The sequence below is a fragment of the Heptranchias perlo genome, chromosome 41, assembly GCF_035084215.1.
Source record: "Heptranchias perlo isolate sHepPer1 chromosome 41, sHepPer1.hap1, whole genome shotgun sequence".
Lineage (NCBI taxonomy): Eukaryota > Metazoa > Chordata > Chondrichthyes > Hexanchiformes > Hexanchidae > Heptranchias > Heptranchias perlo.
The window spans coordinates 13,722,226-13,739,366 of record NC_090365.1 but is presented as its reverse complement, the minus strand read 5'-3'; the positions used below and the strand labels follow the sequence as shown (position 1 = coordinate 13,739,366).

Sequence of the window (17,141 nt, the reverse complement as noted above, 5' to 3'; positions counted from 1 at the left end):
AAACCCTCAACTCATTTAAAAAGTACCTGGATGTGCAGCTGAAGTGCCGTAACCTACAAAGCTACGGACCAAGTGCTGGAAAGTGGGATTAGGCTTTAAAAGCCCTAGACTTCAAAGAAATGATTGGTCTGACTCCCATGGTATTTACAAATCCCCAAGAGTGCTGTACAAATTTCACTGTTCACCATGAAGTACATTTTGGCCATCATTTTTGGCCGGCACGGACACGATGGGCCAAATGGCCTCCTTCTGTGCCATAAATTTTCTATGATTCTATGAAAGCAGAGCGTCAGAGGCAACACGATCAACAATGGAACAGCCAAATTGAAAACATTAGCAATCATGGATTAGGCTAGAATTTCCAAATTGAAAGCTAAAACCAGAATGGTAGAGTCAATAAGCAATTGTCCTTGTATTTTTATGGTCTATAAAAACTAAACCACAAAGAATCCCATATACAAGACACAGGCCTATATTTATGACATAAAATCAGTTCTAAAGATCAGATTTTACAGCAAGTCTTGGATATATCATTAAAGGTATGAAACAGTTTGTCTTTTTTCCACTCACCATCTCCAAAACCAGAGCTGAAATTAGTAATATTCTAAATTAGTGTAATTTTAAAATCATAAATAATGGTGTAAATACAAAAAAGAGTAAACTAGAATCTGAACTGCTCTGCCACTAAACCAGTCACTTTTTCTTGCCGAAGATCTTTTAAAACTTATATAGCCCTGTAATAAAGTTCAGAGGACTAAATTAATTTGTTAATTTCAACTGAGACAACTACTGCACTTCACAGCACAGGTAATATATTATCTTTGGCATATATTGACTACGCAAACAGTATTTTTCCCCAATAATGAATTTTTGATTATCACTTAAGAGCGGAAGATCTGATAATATGCAAGGATTACATCACGACTGTTAATCTTTCAACAGACAGCATTCACCATGACAGCTTCTGTCGGCACAGATCGAGATCACTTCCACGAATGGCACAGTACACATTTCTCAGTTTAAATCATCTGGGTATCTTGATGGGATTGCAGGCCTTGGATCATTTTAGATGCTTCTTTCGTAGATGCATTCGCTGCTGTCTTCATTGGATCAATGCAATTTTATTTTGCACCCGTCCCAGTTTTGGAAACTAAAGCTCAATACAATAATTTTCCACTTTAAGAAATTCACCTGTGTTTTTTAAGCATTTAATAGCATTAAAGCAGTCCCAATGGAAGAAAGCAGAGGGACAAACCATCCAGTGGCAAAGTGCAGTCCAGACGGCAATGGTAAAAATATTTGAACTACCCTACTCCTATGCGTGAAGAACTTATAGACCTAGAAATTTTTGGCACCACACCTCTTTTACAGGCGCAAAACAGGCACCTAAATGTCCAATATGGCAGGCGGTGTGTCTTTCCGGCACCAAAAGTGCTCTGCCTGCCACAACGGATTGGGCTCCTGCGTAGGCGTCCAGGGCTCATGCCAGAAGTATTGAAAACGCTCATTAAAAATACTTAAATAAGGGTCCTACGCTCTTAGCTGTGCTGCTTGGCTTTTGCTGTTTCCGAAACAGATTCACTGTGGTCTTGGGTGGGCTGGTAGGGCTGCCTTTGGGACTGGGGGAGGAGAAAGAAAGAAGCCAGAGAGCAGGAACAGCTGGGAGAAGAGGGAGGACGAGGGCACAGCGCAGGAGGCCATATCCACAGTGGATCTTCAGGGAGCACATTCCTGAACTTCACTGTGGAACAACGTCTCAGGTGCTTTCACTTCACAAAAGGTGGCCAACACCAAGCTACGTCACCTGCCGCAGCCACAACTCGAGCTCGAACCAGGGCATGGATAGCACTGCCTGTGGCTGTGATGGTCACCGTGGCCCTCAACTTTGATGCAACTGGCTCCTTCCAGGATGCAGTAGCTGACATCAGCAACATCGCAGTTTGCAGTCCACTGTTATATCAGGGAGGTCAACGAGGCTCTCTACGTCAAGAGGAACACCTACATCTCTTTCCTCATGGACAGAGCGAAGCAGGACGAGAGGAGTGGGCCTTGCACCCTAAGATGGGCCAGTGTTGACTGGCTTCCAGAGTGTCACATCACTCCTGCATTCTGTTCTCATGCAGAGCCCTAGGAGTCCTGTGGTGCAGTCCCAGGAGCGACCTCAAGCAGCTTTGGGCCTGGCCACAGACTGCTGCATCTTGGCGTGGGCAGGGCAGTCAGGCACAGCTGGCTGTGTAGCACGAGAAGGCATGCGGCCATCCTGAGAGGATAGCCTCTCCCATGGAACTAATATCACGCTCCTGGGACTGCACCTCAGGACTCCTAGGGCTCTGCATGAGAACAGAATGCAGGAGTGATGTGACACTCTGGAAGCCAGTCAACACTGGCCCACCTTAGGGTGCAAGGTGCCATAGAATGCATTCACATTGCCTTACGTGCTCCCCATCACCATCCAGGCATCTTTCCGAATAGAAAAGGATTCCACTCAACATCCAGCTTGTTTGTTTGTGACCACAGGCAGTGCATCCTGCAGTTCTGTGCCTTGTTTCCTGGCAGTAGTCATGATGCAATCATTCTGTGCCACCTTTATTCCAACCGGTCCGTCAGGTCACAGGCTGGCTATTAGGGACAAGGGCTGTTTCCTTCACACTTGGCTCATGACTCTTGTCAGGAACCCGGGCACAGCTGGCTTACAGAAGAGCCATATGGCACCAGCAATGTCATCGAGCAGGCAGGCGGCATGCTCAAGCAACACTTCCGCTGCCTGGACCATTTGGAAGGAGCTTTACAATACAACCTTGAGTAGGTGTCCAGATTTGTCTGCTGCATAACCATGCTATCATGAGTGACCAGCCCTTACTAACATCTGGGCAGCAAGGCAGCATGAAGAGGAGAAAGAGCAGGAGCAGCATTGAAAAACAGTGCTGCTAGAACTTTCAGAGAGCAGCTCATCCAAGAGCACTTCACCTGAACCATTGTTCTCATCACCAATACACCAACAGTCCCACAATCCTTATCACCGTCCTTACCACCGCCATCCGAATGTCTTCCTTCAGTCCAGCTTTATGGGTTTTGCCTTCACTTTACTACAAATATAAATACCAACACCAGATCCAGAACAAAAAAAAAAATTATCCAACTTCACATTTCCATCTGTATCTAATAGTTAACAGAAATAATTAAGAATCACCCTTGTGCCTGTTTCTGTGCTAGTTTATTTATCCCAGTGCTCCTACGAAGTGTTTCCCTAGTGGCTACAGCTTGGCCGGTAGGAGGCTGCGGAGCTTTCATTGAGGACACTTCAGATGGCTCTGGTGGGCGACCTCAAGCAGCTTTGGGCCTGGCCACAGCATCTTGGCATGGGCAGGGCAGTCAGGCACAGCTGGCTGTGTAGCACGAGAAGGCATGCGGTCATCCTGAGGGGATAGCCTCTCCCATGGAACTAATATCACGCTCCTGGGACTGCACCACAGGACTCCTAGGGCTCTGCATGAGAACAGAATGCAGGAGTGATGTGACACTCTGGAAGCCAGTCAACAATGGCCCACCCAGCCAAGATAGCAGCCATGGAATCAATGTTAGCTGCCATGAAAGCTGTCAAAGGCTCTGTCATGGTGGGCACCATTGTCGTATTCATGGAGCAGACTACTCGGTCCATATTGGACAGAACGCTATGCGCGAAGCCTACGCGTGGAGCTGGACTCCTCCACGCTCTGAGGCATTGTATGCAAGCTTGCTGTCAGACTACCTAGTACACCTAGCAATTCCTGGTTTATACCAATCAGCCTTCTTCAGTAGGCTGGGCCCTTGAAGTCTGCATCAGAGTCCTCTACAGCAGAGTTAGTGTGATCTCACCCTCCAGCAAGCTGGGATCTGTGGTGTCCTATCCTCGCCGTAGCTCTGTGATTCAGCTCGAAGACCGCCCCTCCAGCCTAGCCTCAAGTACAGCTAGTGCTAGTCTGAGCTAGGCTGGCTTGGGTGAGATCAAGCAACAGTGCATCTTCAGGAAGCCTAGCCTCCACTTCCTGATATGGTAGAGGCATCTCCACATTTTCAGCACTTGAAGTGAAAGATGGGGACATGGGTTAACTTTCAGTGTGACGGCAGAGCAGAGGAAGAAGTGGCTGGTGAAAGCAGCTGCAGTTTGTCATGCAGTGTGTAGTGAGATAGAAGTAAGAAGAGAAAAATGTGATAAAACCCTGCGCGACATCTCCTCCAGCGTTGCCAGTCAACTCGGTCATGTCTCTCCTTGTGATGGCCAGCATGATCTCTTTCCACCTGGCGGGGGCGGGGGTGAAGAAAGAGGGTGTGCAGACAGGCTCAGCCTCTTCCAGTGGCAGTCACCTGCTGCAGATTGTGCACAACCTTCTCCTGCAAGAAAAGGAGTGAGTTAGTGACAGTCTTGGTGTTTAGAAAATATGCCTGTCATGGCATATAATAGTTGGTATGCAGTGTGCAAGATATGAGGTGTGGGGAAAATGAGGGTTGCAATAGTGGTGTACATCAGTTGTGCTTCACTCTTGCAGTTTATGAGCTCACTTGAATCTTGCAATTAGATTACAGGCTTGTACTCAACAGCTATTAATTTTTCTATATAAAAATGTTTCAATGATAGGCAGGTGCAAAAGAAAATTCTCCAGCCAGCAGAGAATCACAAAATCCAGATATGAGTCAGGAATTGTGTTCAAATATTGACAGAAAACAGCAAATTGCATTTATATAGCACCTCAAATATAAATATCATCCCAAAGTGCTTCACAAATGATCATAGGGAAATGACTGTCAAGCTAGGAAGGCAAAGATTAAGAGGTGATGATGCACAGTGGGTACACTGACTGAGCTGCTGCGTATTTCCAGGAATCTGGTTTTTCGAGTTTTCACCAGTGTTAAAATGGCAGTAGGGGAGGAGAGAATACAAACCGACTAGTGTACAGTATATTACAGGTAGCTGAACACAATAAATATGGAATGCAGCTGTCACTTGTATAAACCCAATAGTAATGCTTAGCAAGTCCTCACCAGTTATAGCACTCTACACCACTAATGTATACATTGTTCTACCATCAAAGAGCTATTCACAGTTTATAAAAATTTCAGCAAGCCATCCTAATGACATAAAAAATTGAGGGGATTAAAATCTTGGAGAATTATTTTAATGAGAAAAGCACTGCCATAATGGTGGCGTAGAATCGAAACAGTTACTGTGGTTTTGAAAGAGTCCTGCTTGACACAAAGCTACAAATCAGATTGTTGAACAGATCAATTACTTTGCACCAAAAGTTTGCATCACTTCACAATAGAAACACATTTTGTGTGATGCAGATAAAATGAAATATTCTGCCAAATGTCAATTACTGCAGTACATTTCCTATGTGCTCCTCCAAGAGGAGCACCACTACAGAAAATCAGTGGTAACTCTACTCCACTGATATTTAAGTAACATACTTCTCGCAACCAATGTTGTATAATATTAGGTGATGGAAACTTGCATGTTTATATGACTTGATGTAGTCAAAATTGCCTGCAGAAGCAGGCTCATGCATGGGAGGCAAAGCAGATCTTCTCCACGAGAGCAATGCAGAGCTCTGCCAGGGAACATAGCAGGGGCACTAAATCCAAGACAGGTAGGCTGAACCCAGAGAGTACAGGGGGGTTGGGGCCTGGCACAATGAGGCTCAGGGTACTCAGAACAAGTGGCCAAGAACAGTGAGGCCAGTAGTGAAGACAAATGTAGGTCCCCTACAGTCAGAAATGGGGGAAATTAAAATGGGGAACAAAGAAATGGCAGAACAATTAAACACATACTTTGGTTCTGTCTTCACAAAGGAGGACACAAATAACCTCCCAGAAATGTTGGGGAATCAAGGGTTTAGTGAGAGGGATGAACTGAAGGAAACCAGTATTAGTAAAAAAAGTGCTAGGGAAATTAATGGGGCTAAAGGCTGACAAATCCCCAGGGCCTGATAATCTACAATCTACATCCACTATTTCCAGGGCCACTTCCTTTAGTACATAGAGTACTAAAGGAAGTGGCCCTGGAAATAGTGGATGCATTGGTGATCATCTTCCAAAATTCTATAAACTCTGGAACAGTTCCTACAGATTTGAGGGCGGCAAATGTAACCCCACCATTTAAAAAAGGGAGAGAAAAAAAACAGGGAATTACAGACCAGTTAGCCTAACATCAGTAGTGGGGAAAATGCTAGAGTCTATTATAAAAGACGTGATAACAGAACACTTGGAGGGCATTAATGGGATTGGACAAAGTCAGTATGGGTTTATGGAAGGGAAATCATGCTTAACAAATCTACTGGAGTTTTTTTTGAGGATGTAACTAGTAGAATAGATAGGGGAGAACCAGTGGCTGTGGTGTATTTGGATTTTCAGAAGCCTTTTGATAAGGTCCCACACAAGAGGTTAGTGTGCAAAATTAAAACACGTGGGATTGGGGGAATATACTGGCATGGATTGAGAATTGGTTGACAGACAGGAAACAGAGAGAGTAGAAATAATCAGGTCTTTTTCCAGGTGGCAGGCAGTGACTAGTGGGGTACTGCAGGGATCAGTGCTTGGGCCCCAGCTATTTTTAAAAATTCGTTCATGGGACGTGGGCGTCGCTGGCGAGGCCGGCATTTATTGCCCATCTCTAATTGCCCTAGAGAAGGTAGTGGTGAGCCGCCTTCTTAAACCGCTGCAGTCCGTGTGGTGATGGTTCTCCCACAGTGCTGTTAGGAAGGGAGTTACAGGATTTTGACCCAGCGATGATGAAGGAACGGCGATATATTTCCAAGTCGGGATGGTGTGTGACTTGGAGGGGGAACGTACAGGTGGTGTTGTTCCCATGTGCCTGCTGCTCTTGTCCTTCTAGGTGGTAGAGGTTGCGGGTTTGGGAGGTGCTGTCGGAGAAGCCTTGGCGAGTTGCTGCAGTGCATCCTGTGGATGGTACACGCTGCAGCCACTGTGCGCCGGTGGTGAAGGGAGTGAATGTTTAGGGTGGTGGATGGGTTGCCAATCAAGCGGGTTGCTTTGTCCTGGATGGTGTCGAGCTTCTTGAGTGTTGTTGGAGCTGCACTCATCCAAGCAAGTGGAGTGTATTCCATCACACTCCTGACTTGTGCCTTGTAGATGGTGGAAAGGCTTTGGGGAGTCAGGAGGTGAGTCACTCGCCGCAGAATACCCAGCCTCTGACCTGCTCTTGTAGGCACCATATTTAAATGGCTGGTCCAGTTAAGTTTCTGGTCAATAGTGACCCCCAGGATGTTGATGGTGGGGGATTCGGCGATGGTAATGCCGTTGAATGTCAAGGGGAGGTGGTTAGACTCTCTTGTTGGAGATGGTCATTGCCTGGCGCGAATGTGACTTGCCACTTATGAGCCGAAGCCTGGATGTTGTCCAGGTCTTGGTGCATGCGGGCACAGACTGCTTCATTATCTGAGGGGTTGCGAATGGAACTGAACACTATGCAATCATCAGTGAACATCCCTTTCTGACCTTATGATGGAGGAAAGGTCATTGATGAAGCAGCTGAAGATGGTTGGGCCTGGGACACTGCCCTGAGGAACTCCTGCAGCAATGCCCTGGGGCTGAGATGACTGGCCTCCAACAACCACTATCATCTTCCTTTGCCCTAGGTATGACTCCAGCCACTGGAGAGTTTTCCCCCTGATTCCCATTGACTTCAATTTTACTAGGGCTCCTTGGTGCCACACTCGGTCAAATGCTGCCTTGATGTCAAGGGCAGACACTCTCACCTCACCTCTGGAATTCAGCTCTTTTGTCCGTGTTTGGACCAAGGCTGTAATGAGGTATGGAGCAGAGTGGTCCTGGCGGAACCCAAACTGAGCATCGGTGAGCAGGTTATTGGTGAGTAAGTGCCGCTTGATAGTACTGTCGACGACACCTTCCATCGCTTTGCTGATGATTGAGAGTAGACTGATGGGGCGGTAACTGGCCAGATTGGATTTGTCCTGCTTTTTGTGGACAGGACATACCTGGGCAATTTTCCACATTGTCGGGTAGATGCCGGTGTTGTAGCTGTACTGGAACAGCTTGGCTAGAGGCACAGCTAGTTCTGGAGCACAAGTCTTCAGCACTACAGCCGGGATGTTGTCGGGGCCCATAGCCTTTGCTGTATCCAGTGCACTCAGCAGTTTCTTGATATCACGTGGAGTGAATCGAATTGGCTGAAGACTGGCTTCTGTGATAGTGAGGATATTGGGAGGAGGCCGAGATGGATCATCCACTCGGCACTTCTGGCTGAAGATGGTTGCAAACGCTTCAGCCTTGTCTTTTGCACTCACGTGCTGGACTCCACCATCATTAAGGATGGGGATGTTTGCAGAGCCACCTCCTCCCGTTAGTTGTTTAATTGTCCACGACTGGACGTGACAGGACTGCAGAGCTTTGATCTGATCCGTTGGTTGTAGAATCGCTTAGCTCTGTCTATAGCATGTTGCTTCCGCTGTTTAGCATGCATGTGGTCCTGAGTTGTAGCTTCACCAGGTTGGCACCTCATTTTTAGGTATGCCTGGTGCTGCCTCTGGCATGCTCTTCTACACTCTTCATTGAACCAGGGTTGATCCCCTGGCTTGTTGGTATTGTGCTGGAATACAATTCTGCTGCTGCTGATGGCCCACAGCACCTCATGGATGCCCAGTTTTGAGCTGCTAGATCTGTTCTAATCTATCCCATTTAGCACGGTGGTAGTGCCACACAACACGTTGGATGGTGTCCACAGTGCGAAGACGGGACTTCATCTCCACGAGGACTGTCCGGTGGTCACTCCTATCAATACTGTCCTGGACAGATGCATTTGCAACAGCTCGATTGGTGAGGACGAGGTCAAGTAAGTATTTCCCTCGTGTTGGTTCGCTCACCACCTGCCGCAGGCCCAGTCTGGCAGCTATGTCCTTCAGGACTCGGCCAGTAGTGGTGCTATCGAGCCACTCTTGGTGATGGACTTTGAAGTCCCCCACCCAGAGTACATTTTGTGCCCTTGCTACCCTCAGTGCTTCCTCCAAGTGGTGTTCAATATGGAGGAGGATTGATTCATCAGCTGAGGGAGGGCGGTAGGTGGTAATCAGCAGGAGGTTTCCTTGCCCATGTTTGACCTGATGCCATGAGATTTCATGGGGTCCAGAGTCAATGTTGAGGACTCCCAGGGCCACTCCCGCCTGACTGTATATCACCTCTGGTGGGTCTGTCCTGCCGGTGGGAGAGGACATACCCAGGGATGGTGATGGAAGAGTCTGGGACGTTGGCCGAAAAGATTCTGAGAGTATGGCTTTGTCAGGCTGTTGCTTGACTAGTCTGTGGGACAGCTCTCCCAATTTTGGCACAAGTACCCAGATGTTAGTGAGGAGGACTTTGCAGGGTTGACTGCTGTTACAGTGTCCGGTGCCTAGTGGTCCGTCCGGTTTTATTCTTATAACTTTTTTTAAGCGAGATTTTACAACTGATACGAGTATTTTAATTCCAGATTTTTATTTATTTAATTAATTGAATTTAAATTCCTTAGCTGCCGTGGCAGGATTTGAACTCATGACTCCGGATTATTAGTCCAGGCCTCTGGATTACTAGTCCAGTAACATAACCACTATGCTACCGTCCCCTATTCACAATATATATCAATGATTTGGATGAGGGAACTAAATGTAACATTTCCAAGTTTGCAGACGACACAAAGCTGGGGTGGAATGTGAGCTGTGAGGAGGATGCAAAGAGGCTCCAATGTGATTTAGACAGGTTGGGTGAGTGGGCAAGAACATGGCAGATGCAGTATTACATGGATAAATGTGAGGTTATCCACTTTGGTTGAAAAAACAGAAAGGCAGATTATCTGAAAGGTGATAGATTGGGAAAAGGGGAGGTGCAACAAGACCTGGGTGTCCTTGTACACCAGTCGCTGAAAGCGAGCATTCAGGTGCAGCAAGCAGTTAGGAAGACGAATGGTATGTTGGCCTTCATTGCAAGAGGATTTGAGTACAGGAGCAGGGATGTCTTACTGCAGTTGTACAGGGCCTTGGTGAGACCACATCTGGAGTATTGTGTGCAGTTTTGGCCTCCTTATCTGAGGAAGGATGTCCTTGCCATGGAGGGAGTACAACGAAGGTTTACCAGACCGATTCCTGGGATGGCAGGACTGATGTATGACGAGAGATTGGGTCGATTAGGTCTACGTTCACTAGAGTTTAGAAGAATGAGAGGTGATCTTATCGAAACATATAAAATTCTAACAGGACTAGACAGACTCGATGCAGGGAGGATGTTCCCGATGGATGGGGAGTCCAGAACTAGGGGTCACAGTCTCAGGATACAGGGTATGCCATTTAGAACCGAGACGAGGAGAAATTTCTTCACTCTGAGGGTGGTGAATCTGTAGAATTCTCTACCACAGAAGGCAGTGGAGGCCAAGTCCTTAGATGTATTCAAGAAGGAGATAGATATATTTCTTAATGCTAAAGGGGTCAAGGGATATGGGAAAAAGTGGGAACAGGGTACTGAGTTAGACGATCAGCCATAATCATTTTGAATGGTGGAGCAGGCCCAAAGGGCCAAATGGCCTACTCTTGCTCCTATTTTCTACGTTTCTATGTTTAGTCCGAGGTTCATCCAAGGGAATCACCTGTGGCTCGAGACAGGAGAAGTTAAAGTAGCAGCAGGCTGCCTTTTAAAAAAAAATAAACCTTTTAAGTCCCCACTCCAGCAGTTCCCATGGATCACATATTCCCAACCCACTAGACCGAAGGCAACCACATGCCCAGAAGAAGATGTAAACTCAATTTTTATTATATACAGTTTTGTTATATAGGGAAATGAGGGTCCCCTTGTTATAGAACCCTTCGTTGAGGGTTCTATAACAAGGGGACATAGATTCAAGGTAAAAGGTGGGAGGTTTAGAGGGGATTTGAGAAAGAACTTTTTCACCCAGAGGGTGGTTGGAGTCTGGAACTCACTGCCTGAAAGGGTTGTGGAGGCAGGAACCCTCACAACATTCAAGAAGCATTTGGATGAGCACTTGAAATGCCATAGCATACAAGGCTACGGACCAAATGCTGGAATATGGGATTAGAGTAGACAGGGCTGATGGCCGGCGCGGACACGATGGGCCGAAGGGCCTCTATCCGTGCTGTATAACTCTATGACTCTATGAATATTAGCAAGAACATTGGAAATGGAGCAAAGTTATTTGGTCTGTTATAGGATGCAATTTTAGCAAAGCTGCCCCCTTAAACTTTGTATTTAAATTTCTTACATTATGGGCTGTCCAAACAGCAGCACTACCACCACATTACTGCTGGTTGCACTATTGAGCTATTGTAAGGCTCTATTTTCAAGTGGAATTTGGTGGTACTGCACACCTGACTGCATTATCATATTTTCAGATTTGGTGAGGACATTATCTTTCCCTATAAAATGGGATTACTTTAAATAAATAGTAGTCCAAGTTCTTTTCTTCCCTTTAACCTGACAAATCTACACCTAGAATTTTCACAGTCATTCCAAAATGAGATATTAATTTCTGCAGCAACAGTGTAAGCAGAACTAAACAGAAAACAAACAGTAGTATCAGTCAGCTCCTAAAAGAGAGAATGTCAAATGATCTCATCTGAAAAGGTTAATCCATCTTTCTCTTTTCGATTCAGCCCATTAACTTGCTCTGTGAAAGGAGTATCTGTTGATTCTCTACCCTCTAACCCTTTCTCCCTCTTTTTTTTCCAACCTTACTAAAATGCTCGTTCCACTCAGTCCATCTTCCAGAACTCCTCCTGTGAAATTCTGTAATCCACACATGGTAAAAAAATAGTTGTCCCCAATAAAATTCAATTCTACCAATCACAATACTGAACAATTCAGAACAATGAAATGTGCCTCATCACAGCTGAGTGACAAATTTACAATGTTCATTCTGTGATAAAATATATCAAATCTGTCACAAACTAGTCACCAATTGTGGAATTCTAGAAAGAATAATAAATGTGACGGATGGGCACACTGATGTTGAGATGAGAGAAAGAATGAATGAGGACTCTTGTGAGGTTGAGATTAAAGAATATTGTGAGGTTGAGATTAAAGAATATTGTTGGAGAACTGTAAAGATTTGACCAAAGAGTTGCGGTCACCTTGTATTAAAAAGGAACAAGTATTCTATCCTTATTTTATTGCTCAGTAAATACAAAGATTATGTATGAAATGTAAGCAAATGGTATGGTAAAGGTGTATGCAAATAAGCGGAGGGAGGAGACATCACCAGGGTAATAGCTGGGTACGCTTTCAATGTAATTTAAAGGGACTCTTCCCACCCCCCCCCATAACTGACCAGAGAAGACCTGATGCTATTACAGGGTGCAAAGTGGAAAAGTGCTCTATTCCCTGCTTGGCCATACCACAGCTTAATTAATACAAAGGGACAGAGAAAGATAATCAGCTGCAGATCTTATGATCCACAACCTACCGTTTAACCTACGCCTTTTCTGTACCGTTTCTTCAGGTACGCTACATCTTTTTTGGCCTGGAACTTCTGCAGGAAAAAGTACACAATCAGACAGTGACCTGCAGACTGCTCAATGGGATTATCGAACATTTAAAAAAATAACTGTACAGCATATTAAACTAACAATTTAACCTTTATAAATTACTGGTTACAACTCAGCTGGAGTATTGTTTCCAATTCTGGGCGCCACACTTTAGGAAGGATGTCACAGCCTTCCAGAAGGTGCAGAGATTTACTAGAATGGTGTCAGGGATGAGGGACTTCAGTTATCTGGAGAGACTGGAGAAGCTGGGGTTGTTCTCCTTAGAGCAGAGAAGGTTAAGGGGAGATTTAACAGAGGTGTTCAAAATTATGAGGGATTTGAATAGAGTAGATAGGGAGAAACTGTGTCCACTGACAGGAGGGTCAGTGACCAGATGATGCAGATTTAAGATAATTGGCAAAAGAACCAGGCCAGGGGTGAGGGAGGGGGCTTGAAAGGGTGATGGAAGCAGATTCAATAGTAACTCTCAAAAGGCAATTGGATATATACTTGAAAAGGCAACATTTGCAGGGCTATTGGGAAAGAGCAGGGAAGTGGGACTAATTGGATAGCTCTTTCAAAGTGCCAGCACAGGCACACTGGGCTAAATGGCCTCCTTCTGTGCTGTGTGATTCTATGAACTGGGTAGCAGCTTTGGGGAAATTTAATAGAATTTTGATCCTGAGTATTTTATGACTAGATATTATGAATGTTAAGCTATTACCCAATTAAGCCAATTTGTGACAGATTTATGCTCTAATACATTTAGCACAGAATTTCAAAACATTAAGTAATTGCCTATTCTTCATTTTATGTACTTTAATCCCCATTGCACCACAGCAGAGTTATCTCTAGACAATTCTGCTACTGGCACTATGGTTAAACTGCATCACTTCATTTTTAAACTTGTAATAATCAAGAAGATTGGCCCAGATACACCTATAACATGACCACATCATTCTTTATACTTCTGGATTTCAACTTACTGATCACTGATCTTTGAAGTTGGTTTTCAGAAGAGCATGCCGGAAGCAGCACCAGGCATACCTGGAAATGAGGTGCTAGTCTGGTTAAGCTATAACACAGGACTACATACATGCCAACAGCAGAAAGCAGCATGCTATAGACAGAGCTGTGCAATCCAACAGCCAACAGATCAGGTTAAAGCTCTGGAGCAGTGCCACATCCAGTCATGAATCGTGGTGGACAATTAAGCAACTAATGGGAGGAGGCTCCAAGATCATCCCTACCCTCAACGATGTGGAGATGCCGGTGATGGAAAATTGTTTACAACCCTCAACGATGGCAGAGCCCAACATACAATGGCAAAAGACAAGACTGAAACGCTTGCAATCCTCTTCAGCTGATCTTTTTCAGACTCCTCCGGAGATCTCCACCATCACAGATGCCAGTCTTCAGCCTATTCAATTCACTCCACGTGACTAAGAAACAGCTAAATGCCCAAGCAACATCCCTGCTGTAGTACTGAAGACCTGTGCTCCAGAACTAGCCATGCCCCTAGCCATGCTGTTCTAGTACAGCTACAACACTGGCATCGACACGGCAATGTGGAAAAGTGCCTAGGTACGTCCTGTCCACAAAAAGGACAAATCGAACTCTGCCAATTATCACCCTATCAGCCTACTTCCAATCCTCAGCAAAGTGATGGAAGAAGTCATCAACAGTGTTATCAAGCAGCATGACCTGCTCACTGATGATCAGTTTGGTTTCCGCCAGGACCGCATGGATCCAGGCCTCATTACAGCTTTGGTCCAAACAGGGACTCTAGCTGAATTCCAGAAGTGAGGTGAGATTGATTGCCCATCATCAAGGCCTAATGGGGAGCCATGGAGCCCTAGTAAAACTGAAGTCAATGTGGATTGGGTAAAACTCTCCAGTAGCTGGAGTCATACCAGGTAGATGGTTGTTGATGTTGGAGGCCAATATTCTCAGCCCCAGGATATCATTGCAAAAGTTCCTCAGGGCAGCGTCCTAGGCCCAACTATCTTCAACTGCTTCATCAATGACCTTCCCTCCATCATAAGACCAGATGTGGGGCTATGGCTGATAATTGCAGTGTGCAGCTCTATTCGTAATTCCTCAGATAATGAAGCAATCCATACCTGCATGCAGCAAGAGCCGGACAACATCCCGGCTTGGGCTAATAAGTGGCAAGTAACATTCACATCACACGAGGACCATCTCCCCATGACATTCAATGGCGTTACCACTGAGTCCCCCCACCATCAATATCCTGGAGGGTCATTACAGCAGCTCAAAGGCTGGGTATGCTGAACAGAGTGGCTCATCACCTGACTCCCCAAAGCCTCTCCACCACCTACAAGGCACAAGTCAGGAGTGTGATGGAATACTCTTCACTTGCCTGGATGGGTGCAACAACACTCACGAAGCTTGACACCATCCAGGGTAAAGTGGTCAGCAACTAATCCGCTAGCCTAAATATCCACCTCCTTCACCACCAGCGTACTGTGGCTGCACTGTGTATTATCTACAATGTGCACTGCAGCTACTTGCCAAGACTTCTTCAGCAGCTCCTCCTAAACCCACAACCTCCACCATCTTGAAGGACAGGGCAGAAGTTGCAAGGGAACACCATCACCTCCAAGTTCCCCTCCAAGTCACACACCATCCTGAATTGGACACATATAGCTGCCGTTCCTTCATTGCCATTGGGTCAAAATCTTGACTTGTGGGAGCACCTTAATCACACAGACTGCAGTGATTCAAGGCGGCAGCCCACCAGCACCTTCTTGGGGCAGCTAGGGATAAGCAATAAATGCTGGTCTTGCCTGCGACCCTACATCCAGAGAATGAACAAAACATAACTAAGATCATTTGTTTTAGGCTAAAGAATATTACCCTCTGTACCCTTGAAATATCAGATACAAAAGGATTAACACTGATTTTTTTCTGTGGATGTTTTAAATATACATTTTCATTAAACAGTTAACAGGAGGAAATGGCAAAAGAAAATGGTTTCAGCAATATCATTTCAACTACATGTTAATTCAGCCCCCTCACATTTAGAGGCTCATTAACCCCATTTCCTCCCACTCTGTACCTTGATAATGTAATCAACAGTCTTTGTTCCTCAAAAAAGAGAACCTAGAAATACTGGTCAAAACATCTGTGAATTTATAAAAGGAAGTTAATGAAAATTTAACTTCCTTTATTTAAATTTACTGTAGGCTTGGTTCTGATCTTATTTAAAAAGGATCTGACAAGGTCATCATGTAAAATGTCTCAGCTAACTGGAAATTAATCTGCCAAGCAAACTTAAAACCTTTTTCTACTCGGGTCATGTGAATAAATGGCTCTTTTAATAGCCCATAAATGTAATATAGACTAACCCTGAACACTAATTTAGTCTATCCACACCTGCCTTGCAATTATGCTATCTATCAAACTGCTTTATTTCTCTATGAACTACCTGTCTCAATTTCATTTTTCTTCAGTTTCCTTAAAATAAACTGTTTTGATCTCCAATTGTTTCTACATATAATGGCTTAATATCATAGATTTGGTCCCTGGCAAGTTAAGTAAGGATTGGGGGAAAATCAGGGAACTCTGCAATTGGGGGAGGGGGCCAGCCCAGCATAGGGGAGGACCAAGGTATCGATGTGGAGCCAAGAACAGCACTCCTGCTCCTCCTGACCTACAAGGAACTTTAATAAATAAAAAAAATCTCACTTACCTGGGCCTCCTGTGGTCAGGATCTTGGCTGCCAGCAGCTTTTGCTGGTGGCCCTGAGCCAGCCCACAGTTAAAATGGCTTGTGCACCCCAATGACATCATCGGGACACAACTTTGCCATTTAAATCAGGCTTCAATCCTATGGGATGGACAACCTTCCCGTGCCTGAAATCAGGCAAGTTAAAATGGTGTAGCATGGGAATGCAGCATGATCCTCCCCACCTCACATCATTACCATTGGCCGGGGTTTAAAATAGACCCTCTACTTTCTAATGGACATAGATTTGTGCTTTCAAAAACTCTTTAATTTGGCACTAGAATTGTTAATCTAACTCAGAAGCCACAGAATGGTTTAAGTGGGAATTGGAAAAATATCACACTAGTTCAGCAGGGGCTGCTATTCTGAGGTAAGGGCTGACATACATCGCTGAAGTAGAGCAAACTGACACCTTGTGCATACCCCACTTCCTTCACTCCACTATTGGCAGCCATGCCTTCAGCCATCTAGGCCAAAGCTCTGAAATTCCCTCCCCAGACCTCTGCCTCTCCCTTAAGACACTGCTTAAAACCTGCCTCTTTGACCAAGCGTTGAGTCACCGGTCCTAAAGTCAACTTTCGGCTTGGTGTCAACTATGTCTGATTACGTGCCTGTAAAGCGCCTTGAGAAGTTTTACTGTTAAAGGCGCTATATAAATGAAAGTTGTTGTAAAGGGAACTTTACTCTGCATCTAATCTGTTCTACATCTGACCTAGCAGCACCTAATTCTGACACTGGGCACCCAATTAAATGTTCTATTCCCCAGCAGTAGAACTCCTCATTTTAAATGAGGATAAAAATTTAAGCTGCTGCAATCAATGCAGTTAGTGGATTCTGTGGTTAAACAGAAGTAGCTTTTGCAGGGGAAGAAAATTA

At 45.2% G+C, this 17,141-nt stretch overlaps 1 protein-coding gene across 4 annotated transcripts in view; it reads right to left on the bottom strand.

The window, feature by feature from the left end:
* The window catches only part of adad2 (adenosine deaminase domain containing 2), a 48,947-nt gene that overhangs the window by 18,667 nt on the left and 13,139 nt on the right, over positions 1-17,141 (bottom strand). For 2 of the 4 annotated variants that reach the window (XM_067974783.1, XM_067974784.1), the window contains exon 5: positions 12,455-12,520. The exons of the other annotated variants lie outside the window; for them this stretch is intronic. In XM_067974783.1, the coding sequence (XP_067830884.1) occupies positions 12,455-12,520 (66 nt within the window). The remainder of the gene's footprint in view (positions 1-12,454; positions 12,521-17,141) is intronic. 4 annotated transcript variants of the gene reach the window in all.